General features: G+C 49.8%; 1 protein-coding gene across 1 annotated transcript in view; it reads right to left on the bottom strand.

Annotated features, from left to right (window-relative positions):
* Positions 1–6,848: 6,848 nt before the first annotated feature.
* Positions 6,849–10,999, bottom strand: part of CEACAM19 (CEA cell adhesion molecule 19) — a 34,135-nt gene continuing 29,984 nt past the window's right edge. Inside the window, exons 4-8 of the mRNA XM_019626278.1 lie at positions 10,453–10,521; positions 10,002–10,048; positions 8,963–9,033; positions 8,295–8,345; positions 6,849–7,604 (exon numbers count right to left, since the gene is read on the bottom strand). Of these exons, the coding sequence (XP_019481823.1) occupies positions 7,551–7,604; positions 8,295–8,345; positions 8,963–9,033; positions 10,002–10,048; positions 10,453–10,521 (292 nt within the window). The 3' untranslated portion in view covers positions 6,849–7,550. The remainder of the gene's footprint in view (positions 7,605–8,294; positions 8,346–8,962; positions 9,034–10,001; positions 10,049–10,452; positions 10,522–10,999) is intronic.

Here is a 10,999-nt window from a genome sequence, read left to right as displayed (position 1 = left end):
AGAGACTCTTTGGGAGGGCAATGCCCTTTTGTTCACAAAGGGTTTGGATTAGGGAGGGAAGGGTTTTCCCCATGAATCATAATCACTCTTGGTCACGGCCCAGCCCACTTCCTTCCCCATGCAGCCATTTCCTCATTTACAAAACAAGGAGCCACAGCCCTGAGAATCTAGTGGTGCTTTGAGACTCAGAGGGAGGGGGTGGCGGCGGCAGGCAGTGACCTCTGGTGGGCAGAGCTTGGGTGGGCACAGCGAGGAAGCTTGGAGCCTCCTGGTGCCAGCCAGGGACATGAGTCTGTTCCTATTTGCGCCAAACGCTTCACCCTCAAACACTTCAGCATGTCGCTGAAATACCACCATCAGTGACGCCACCTCAGGGTTAAAACCTCCTCGGTGCCCCCTGCTTGGACACACAGATCCCAACACTTTAGTCTATTTACATCCTGTGTGACCTGACTCAGTTTCCTCATCTGTGAAACAGGGATAATCATAGCTCTTCCCTCAAAAAACTATTGCAAGACTAAAATAAGTTAATAAATGTAAAGCACTTAGCATACCACATGGTTTATACCCTCGTAGTAAGTGCCCAATAAATGCTTATTATTAATGATTATTACATTGGATTCCACATTGCTTCCCCCACTAGACAGCAAGCTTCCTGAGAGCAGGAGCTGGTCTAGTTTATCTTCATGTCTCTGGTGTCCAGTTTAGTTCATTCAACAGAGTGTGGTATACAGTAGCTGCTCAATAAATGTTTGTCAGTGAATCAATGGAGACCGCTATGAATGGAAGGGAAGGATCTAAATAATGAGAATCCATACACATTCACTTAGTTCACATACATTCCTTGAACCCCTGCCCTGTGCCTGCCCCATGCTGGGCGATGTTGGGACCCACTGGTGACTGAGACAGCCCCGGCCCTGCCCTCCAGGGGCTCACCTTCCAGCAGGGAGACAAACCCATCTCCAAGTAATAACAAGCCAGAGTAGGCAGGGCTGAGGTCAGGGAGGGCTTCCTGGAGGAAGAGGTGTCTGAGCTGAGACCTAGAGGATGAATGTGGACATGCTCCAGGCAGAGGGAACAGAATGTGCAACGGCTGGAAGAAGTTCAATCTGGTGGACCATAGACCATAGGGTGGGGGTGAGGGGCAGGAGGTGCTGAGAGGTGAGGCTGAGGGGCCCATACCTCACAGGGAGCTGCAGGTTGCAGTGAGAAGCCTGGACTTTACGGGTACTGGGGAGCCATGGATGGTTCTGAGCAGGGAGGGACAATGTCGAGTTTGGGCTTGAGGAAGATCCCTTGGACTGTCTTGTGGTGGAAGGGTGTGAGGAGAAACAGCCTGGCCCAGGACTAGGCTGCAGAAACCAGGGAACACCAAGCTCAGGAGACCTAGGTGGCAGGCTCCATTGCTTGCCCCAGTGAAACTGAGGGAGGGGAGCACCCATGTTCCGGGCCTGGGCAGCTGGGTGGCCTCTCTGTGTGCCCAGAAAGGTAAAGAAAGGCGCAGAGGCTGGGGGTAGGAGCTTGGAGAGGGGGCGTCACACAGTCAGGGCCCCTGTCCGTAGGTCTGCACAGTCCTCTGCTGCCCCCTCCTGGCTCCACAGCGACTCCCATCCTGCCTGTAAGTGGCAACAAGGACAGACTCAATAAGTCCAAACTCCAACCAGTGACACAAAATGACACTTCCGAGGCGACCGTGCGGCAGGGTGCACCCACGTTCACTGTCCCTAATCCCACACCCCCGACCCAGGTCTCCAGCTGCCTTCTCCTGCCAACACGTGCTACTGAACTCAAGACTGGCCTCCCAAACCCTGCCTTGTTTTTTCTCATTTAAAAAAATTTTATTGAGATATAATTAACATACCATACAATTCACCTATTCTAAGTGCACAGTTCAGTGTTTTTAGTATATTCATAGGGTTGTGCCACCACCATCACAATCAATTTTGGAACATTTCCATCACCCCCAAAAGAAACCCTGTATCCATTAGCAGTCCCTTTACATTTCCCCTCTCCCTCCCAGCTCCTGGCAACCACGAATCTGCTTTCTGTCTCTCTGAGCTTGCCAATTCTAGACAATTCATATAAATGGAATCCTACCATACGTGGTCTTTTGTTTCTGGCTTCTTTCTCTTAACATAATGTTCTCAAGCATTATCCATGTTGTAGCACAGATCAATATTTCATTCTTTTTTATGGCCGAATAATTTTTCATGGTCTGGACCTACCATATTTGGCTTATCCATTCATCTGCTGATGGACATTTGGGCTCTTTTTAGCTTTTTGGCTATTATGGATAATGTTGCTGGGAACATTCGGGTACAAGTTTTTGTGTGGGCATGTGTCTTCATTTCTTGCAAACCTGGCCCTCTTGCAGTGTGAATTCCATCACTGTTCCTGGCTCTCCCCTTGCACAAACCAGACGCCTGGGGGGTTCCCTGACTCCAGTACCTCAGCTTTCTTCACACCTGATTCATTTTCTCTCACAACATCATTCCCCCTGGTAGTGGACATCACATTTGATGCTTTGCTGTCAGCTCTCCAAGGACAAGGATCTCTGTGTGTTTTGTTCACGTCTGTCTCCTCAGATCCTAGAACAGCTGTACACATCAGGTGCTCAATAAATGTTGACTTGATGAATGAACAAAGTATCGACGTGGAGATTGTGGGGTTGTTACTGCAGCATAACCCAGCTCACCCTGGCTGCAACACTGGTCTTTCCTTATATCGGTGTGTGACCTTGGGATAGTCACTTCATCTCTCTGAGCCTCAATTTCTCCATCTGCAAAATGGGGAGATAATAGTCCCAGCCTCCCAAGGCTATTCTGAGAACTCAAGAAACTCAAACTGTAAAGGCACGAAGGCCTGGCTTATTCACTGGAGCTGCTATTATAATTATAATTAATTCTGGTTTTGCAATGATAAAGAAAAAAGACCCTTTTGGTACCCTATTTCCTGAGACCCTGTACTAGTCTTCTAGGGCTACTATAGCAAACACCACAGACTTGGTAATGAAACAACAGACATTTATTTTCTCACAGCGCTGAAGGCCGGCGGTCCAAGGTCCAGGTGTCAGCAGGGTTGGTTTCTCCTGAGGCCTGTCTCCTTGGCTTGCAGACAGCCACCTCCTTGTTGTGTCCTCTCATGACCTTTTCTCCATGCATGTAGATCCCTAAAGTCTCTTTCTCTTCTTCTTCTTCTTCTTTTTTTTTAAAGATTTTATTGGGGAATTGTGGGGGATGGGAACAGCGTTGGGGAATCGGGGAAGGGGAACAGACAAGTTGCTGTCCTTTGTTCTTCAGTCTAGCTGTGGAGGACGTCATTTCACTGGCCCGTGTTGGTATTATCATTGCGCTCTCCCCGGGTGAGGCAGATCGGTCACCGGCTTCTGGACGGCTGCTCACGGTGGCTGCTGGCCGCTGGCTACACATGGTAGCCCATGGCAACCCACTGTAGCAGGGGCTGCAGCCTATGCCGTCGCCCGCGACTCATGGCAGCCCAGCTCCAGGTTGAGCTGTTGTTCAGCATCTTAGCTGTGGAGGGCAGTGTCACTGGCCCTCATATGTGGGATCCGAACCGGGGCCCGATGGTGTCCCAAGCCAGCTCTTAACCAACGCGCCACTCTGCCGGCCCTCTTTCTCTTCTTATAAGGATATCAGTCCTATTTGATTAGGGCCCCATCCCATGACCTCATTTAACCTTAATGATCTCTTTAAAGGTTTTATCTCCAAATACAGTCGCACTGGGGGACAAGGCTGGAACATACACATTTGGAAGGACATGATTCAGTCTATAACAGCAGGTATGAAGTGAGCTGCAAGGCAGGCAGTAAGTCTCAGAGAGTTTACTCTTGGAAACGCTGCCATCTTAGAGCAAGGTGTGTGTGTATTCGTTGGGATTCAGAAGGAGCTAGGTGTAATAGAATCCCTAAGTAATGGGAGTTTCAATAAGAGAAGAGTCTTTCTCTCTCACGTAACTAGCTAACCTGGCATGGTAGCTCTGTCCACATTGTTGTCCGGGTTCAGACTCTCTCTCCCTGGGCTCTGCACTGTCCTTGTCCACATGATCCCTGGTGGCAATTACCACCACATCTTTTCTCCAGCCTAAGTGAACAACGAGAAAGGGGGATCCTCTCCCTTGGTGGGCATGACCTGAGGATTGTGTATATCACCTCTGCTCACATTCCATTAGCTTGGAATTAGTCACATGGCCACAACTAGCTGCAAGGGAAGCTGGGAAATGTAGTTTTTATGCTCACCAGCCATACGCTTAGTTAAAAACCCTATTACTGAAGAAAGGAGAGAACAAACATTGGGGTTTGACAAGCCGTTGCTGGTATAGAGGAGAGGAAGCAGGCACGTGTGTTCTCCTCGTCTGAGGCCAGTTTTGAACAGGGTCCTCCCATACCCTGAACTCTAGCAACCAGAGTTGGGCTCAGCCCTGCCCATGTGGCTGACCTGGTTGACCTTCTCAGTAAGCAGAAAGTCAAAGGCCCAGGCATTGAGTGTCCTAAGAAGTCTGGGGATGAGAGTCCTTCAAGGGAGTATTAGCAGGCTGGGCCACAGGAAGTGCAACTTCCCTTCCTGTGAATTCTTCCTCATCCTCTATATTAGTTCCCTGATGTTGCTATTATAACTTCCCACAAATTTAATGGCTTAAAACAATAGGAATTTATCCTCTTACAGCTCTGGAGCAGAAGTCCAAAATGGGTCCCACTGAGCCAAAAATCAAGGCATCGGCAGGGCTGTGTTTCTTTCTGGAGGTTCTAGGGGAGAATCTGTTTTCTTGCCTTTTCCAACTTTCGAGTCTTCTGCTCATGGCATTTTCTCATCTCCAAAGCCAGCAAGGGCCGGTGGAGTCTTTCTCACATCAAGTCACTCTGACTCTGTGTGCTACCTTGGCTTCTGGCCTCTCTCTCCATCTTCAAAGTGTGTCACTCTAATCTCTGCTTCCTTCGTTGTCACAGCTGCTTCTCAGACTCTCATTCCTCCTGTGACCCTCTTATAAAGATCCTTGTGATTACATTTAGGGCCTAGTGGGTAATCCAGGATAATGTCCCCATCTCAGGATCATTAACTTAACACAAAGCAAAGTCCCTTTTGCCAAATAAGGTAACATTCATACGGGATTAAGACATACAAGATCTGACAATTAAGTTCCTGAACTTGTTGCTAACCTTTTTTGATATCAGAGAGATTATTCATTATGAATTTGTACCAACTACCAAACAGTTAACCAAGTTTACTATTTGGAAGTGCTGAAAAGGCTGCGTGAAAAAGTTAGACGACCTGAACTTTTCACCAACAATTCATGGCTCTTGCATCACAACAATGCACCAGCTCACACGGCACTGTCTGTGAGGGAGTTTTTAGCCAGTAAACAGATAACTATTGGAATTCCCTCTCTACTCACCTGATCTGGCCCCCAATGACTTCTTTCTTTACCCGAAGATAAAGAAAATATTGAAAGGAAGACATTTTGATGATATTTAGGACATCAAGAATAATATGATGACAGCTCTGATGGCCATTCCAGAAAAAGAGTTCCAAAATTGCTTTGAGGGGTGGACTGAGCACGCTGGCATAGGTGCATAGCTTCTCAAGGGGAGTACTTCGAAGGTGATCATAGTGATATTCAGCAATGAGGTATGTAGCACTTTTTCTAGGATGAGTTCGCGATCTTAATTGTCTGATCTCATAGATATCTTTGAGGAGCCATTATTCAGCCTACTACCCAGTCTTTTTTTTTTTTTTCAGCTCCCAGAGCAAAAGTCACAGTCTTTGTAGTATCTTACATGGCCTTGCTCACTCGCCACTCCCCATCTCCCTGACTTCACCTCCTACTCTTTCTCCAGTTCTTCTTCTGCTCCCACCACCCTAGCCTACTTGCTGCTCCTTGAACACACTGGCGTGCACCTACCTCAGGACCTTTGCACTTGCCATTCCCTCTACCTTGGATGCTCTCCCTCCAGATCCCCACATGGCTCCCTTCCTTTCCTCCTTCAGGTCTTTGCTCATTGTTACCTTCCAGGTGAAAAGCTCCCCAACCACCTTCCTCTCTTTATTTTCCCCCAGTGCACTTATCACCATCCGACATCCAATGGTAACATATGTTATTTTGTTTCCTGACTCTCTCCCCCGCCAGAGTGTCCCTCTAGGAGAGCAGGAGTTTTTGTCTGCTTTGTTCCCTGCCAAAGCTACAGGATCTAGAACTGTGCATGGCACACACTCTATTCATTGCTGAACGAATGAATAAATTAAGGGCCAGACTGGACCCACATTTGGGGGGGGGTAGAGAAGGGGGTCCTGCTCTGAAGGACTTGGTGAGAGTCAGGGTTGGGGGCAACAAGAAGAAGTTGGCCACAGGTTCTGAGAGACTTTTTTTTATTGTTTCAGGTGTACAAAACAATGTAATAGACATTTACACCCCTCACAAAGTGATAACCCTCTCTCCCAATCTAGTACCCCTCTGACATTGTATATAACTGTTGCAATGCCATTCTATTCCCTATGCTGTATTCCACATCCCGTAACTACTATATATATATATATATATATACATATATATATATATATATATATACACATTATATATAATGTATAGATATATACATTAAATTACAGTTGACAGTCAATATTATTCAGCTTCAGCTTCAGGTGTACAGTGCACTTGCCATGGACGGTCTATATCGTCCATGAAGTGGTCTCCCTAACAAGACATGTGCCCATCTGACACCCTACAAAATCTTTACAACATTATTGATTATATTCCCCAAACTGTCTTTCATATCCCCTTGGCAACATTGTGGCTACCAATTTGTGCTGTCTAATCCCCTCACCTTCTCTCTCATCCCTACCACTCTCCCATCTAGCAACCCTCAGTTTTTTTCTCTCTATATCTCTGAGACTATTTCTGTTTATTTGGCTGAGACACTGAATTTTGAGAGGTGCTGGATCTGCCTGAGCAAGGAAGCGGTCCGGCCGCCATGGCTACTGACCAGGACTGTCCTCTGAGGCCAGAGGCCCTGTACAACCAGCCCTCCCTGCCACATGCCTTGTCCTCTGGGGCATGTGTGGTAGGGGGCTGCCTTGTCCCCAGGGGAACGGGCTCTGAAGGCAACCAGGGAACAGGGGTGGAGTACTATGGGCCAACAGTCAGTCGGGAGCTCAGCCAAGTGGGCACCTGTGAGGTCTGGCTGAAGGCCGGCCTGAGAACACCTTCTTCACCCTCAAATATCTCAAGGGAGGAGGAGGGGGCAGGCACGTGTTTTCCCCAGGCACGTGGCTCAGATCAGGTTGCTGGAAGGATGAGACTAAAGGCTGGTGGTACACTCAGAGGGTGAGTGAGGACCTGGGCCTGTCACTGTCTCCTGTCCCCCACCTAGGACACCTGCCCGACGCCATGCTGTGTCTTCAGCAGAATTCACCTCATCGGCCCCACATCTCCGATGGCCTGGTCCTGCTGGGTCTCTGGTGTGGCTTGTCTGCAGGTGTGAGGACCCCAGGGGAGGCCTGGGGCTTTCCCTCTCCCCACTGGCTTGGCGGGGGACCTCTTCAGGGGGTTTGCACCAGCTGGCAGTAAGGGGAAGGGTCGGGGTTCAGCAGGTCCTGGCGGGGAGGAGAAAGAGACAGAGGGATTGTTATTGGGGGGAGGTGAGAGTCAGGGTGAGGGGGAGACAGAGGAACCAGGTAGAGACTGAGAAACACGGAGGGAAACACACACACACAGAATGAAAGACAGAGATGGAAAGAGACATAGAGGTCCTGGAAAAGCCAGAAAAGGGGGCAGACACAGAGTGACAAAGATGAAGAAACAGGAGAGACAGAAACGTAGAAAAAGAGAGAGGATGAGGAGACAGAGGAACAAAGAGAGAGAAGGAGATCCAAAATTAAGGAGGGAAAGATAAAAGGACACAGAGAGAGAGAGAGAAAAGAGAGGGAGGGCAGAGTAGACAGACATACACAGAGATATGTAGACAGACAGCCAGGAGCAGACAGGAGAGGACAGAGAGGGACTGAGACCAGGCCCAGGAATGTGTCCTGACTCGCTGTGTGACCCTGGGCAAGGCCCTTCCCCTCTCTGGGCTTCATTTCCTCCTGTGCAAATTCAAGGCCTTGGATCCCTTTTACAAGGAGGAAACTACAACCCCAACCCCAGGAGGGGAAAGGACTTGCCCAGGGTCTCTCAGCTGCAAGGAGTTGATGGTGAGGACGGCCGGCTCCTTCCCAGTGGTCATGCCCCCTGCCCCCCCGGGTCCATGGGGTCCCCGCCACCCCTCCCACCTCCCAGCTCCACACCTGGTAGTGGTTCTCTGGCTCTGGCTGTGGGGGCGGGGCCAAGGTTGGGGCCTGCAAGGGAAGAACACAGGTGAACCAGGGCCCTGGCACTCCAACACCCTCCAACCTTTGCCTTTCGGTGTTAGGACAGACCCGATTCCAAGTCCTCATCGCCCCTCCCTGACTGTGAGGCCCTAGATAAAGGGTACAACTTGCCTGCACCTCAGTGTTCACCTCTGAGAAATGGACCCAAGGGCACCGCTTCACGGGAGGCGCCTTCAGTAGCCTGACCATCGCCCCATTAACGCTCAGCCTCCCCGTCAACACCTGTGATTCTAAGTTTTTAGTCTTAGCTTCTTAAGTTTCTCTTCTTATTTCAGTCTTATGTTTATCAATTCTTCCCATCTGAGTATAAAAGGAGTATGTACTCAGTGTAGAAAATACAGACGAGAGAGAAAATAAAGCCCACTCCCAAGCCTCCATATGCCCAGAGACAAATGCTCTTTATGCTGTGCTGTTTCCTTCCAGTCTCTTTTCCTTCCAGTTTTTAAATAATCGGGGATACTAGAGAGAGGGTCACAGTTCCCAAACTGAGCGAAAAGGCACCCTGGGGCATCATAGCCAACTCGGAGGGGAGGTACCAGGTTAGTGTGGGCTTTAGGGTAGAGGGGCGGTGGGGGGGGGCTCACCGTGGGGCCTGTGCCACTGAGGGGGCACACCAGGAAGACTGGAGACGGCATCGTTTCATAGATATTGTCACCTGAAGCAGAGGACAAGGTGAAGAACCAGCTGGCTGCTGTTGACATTCCTTTATTTATTCAACTAATGTTTGCGCAAATCATTCTTTTTGCCCAGCCCTATGCTGGGGACACAAGGGTGACTGAGACAGCCCTGGCCCTGCACTGCTGGGGTTCACAGTCCAGTGGGGGGAGACAGACCTGTCCCTAGACAGGGATGACTCAGAGTGGGCAGGGCTGGAGTGGGGGAGCCCAGAGGGCTCCTGGAGGGGGATTAGGAAAGGCTTCCTGGAGGAGAGGGCATTTGAGACTGTAAGGAGAAGTGAGTTATGCAAAGGCAGGAGAGGGTGTATGCAGAGGTCTGGTGGTGAGAGGGCCTGCCATGTTCGAGGAACTATATGTTTGGTCTGTCTGGATCTATCTATCTATCTATCTATCTATCTATCTATCTATCTATCTATCTATCTATCATGTATCAATTTTGTTTGTTTGTTTGTTTTGTTTTGAGGGTGGGAATATTACATATGAGAGATGAAGCCAGATAAGACAGCGGGGACCAGTTTATGGGGAGCCTTGAGAGCCATGTTCAGGAGCCTGAACTTTGTCCTAAGGGCACTGGGGAGCCATGGAAGGTCTTTGAGCAAGAAGACAGGGTCAGAGTTTTAGAAGTCCCCTGCCAAGGGATGGGTGGAGGCTGGCCTGGAGGCAGGGAGACCAGAGAGGAGCTGGGTGTGGAGATCCGGGAGACAGAGCCTGAGGTGGGTCGAGACCTATTGGTGTCTGGGTGTGTAGAGGGGTGACTGGGTTTGGAGTGAACACCAATGACCTCAGAATCTGTGGGCTGAGTCTGGGAAGCCCCAGAGAGGTCTGGGGGGGGGGGCAAGTGATTGGGAGGCACCAAGTAGGAAAGAGCAAAGGGGTTTGTGGCCGGGGGGAGAAGAGAAAGGAGCTGCGAGGAGGGCTGCGTAGCAAGATGGGGCCTGCGGCTTACCAGCGTTATGACTGGGGCTCAGCTCTGGTTTTCCTGTGGTCTCCATCCTGGGGGCATATGAAAGGAATCAACATTAGTACCGTAAGATGCTCAGATGGGTGGAGAGAGACCCAGAGAAGCTGGAAAGCCCACTAGGCCCCGGAGAGAGGGACGGTCCCTACTTCGGAGTGCGCCAGGGCGAGACCTGTCCCTACCCCCACCTCTTCTCCCATAATCCCCAGCCACACAGCCCTCCTTCTGTTTCCCCAGCCTCCACCTATGCCGACGAGCAGCGTTTCTCTAATGTCACCATTTATACAGCTCATTTAAATGATCTGCTCCATCAACCTGTTTATTTCCTTAGTATGCCTCTTTAAATCGGCTCGCTTGAATACAATTATTTAAAAAGTACACTTGACATCACTACATAAAACTTTTTAATTCACTGAATAAATATTTACAGAACGTCAGCCATGAGCTGGGCACGGTTGAAGGCACTGGGAACACAGCTGGGAACAAGACTGACAAAGACCCCTGGCCTCTTGGAGTGGACTGGAGTGGGGGCGGGGCACTGAGCGAGAGAGAGAGAGAGAGAGAGAGAGAGAGAGAGAGAGAGAGAGAGAGAGAGAGAGATTTCAAATAAACAATAGACAGTAAATATCAGGGAATGAAACGCATTAAGAAGGAAAATGAAGATGGAAAGGGGCAGAGGGTGAAAGTTTCAAGTAGGTTGGTCTGGGGAAACTCACTGAAAAGGTGACATTTGAGTAAAGGCCTGAAACAGCCAAGGGGATCAGCTGTACAGAAATCACGGGAAGAGAGTTCCAGGCAGAGGAAACAGTCTGCGCAAAGGCCCTGAGGCAGGGGCAGGAATAGCAAAGGAACAGCAAGTGTGTCAGGGGCAGAGACTGTGAGGGGGAGAGTGGGAAGAGGTGAGGTCAGGGAGGTGGGGGGTGGGGCAGGGGATTGAGCTGGGTCTTGTGCCCACGGTGAGGACTATGACCTTGACTCTGAGGGAC

The sequence above is a fragment of the Hipposideros armiger genome, unplaced genomic scaffold (assembly GCF_001890085.2).
Source record: "Hipposideros armiger isolate ML-2016 unplaced genomic scaffold, ASM189008v1 scaffold_664, whole genome shotgun sequence".
Lineage (NCBI taxonomy): Eukaryota > Metazoa > Chordata > Mammalia > Chiroptera > Hipposideridae > Hipposideros > Hipposideros armiger.
The sequence above is the reverse complement of the archived record's forward strand: the minus strand, read 5'-3'. Positions and strand labels throughout refer to the sequence as shown.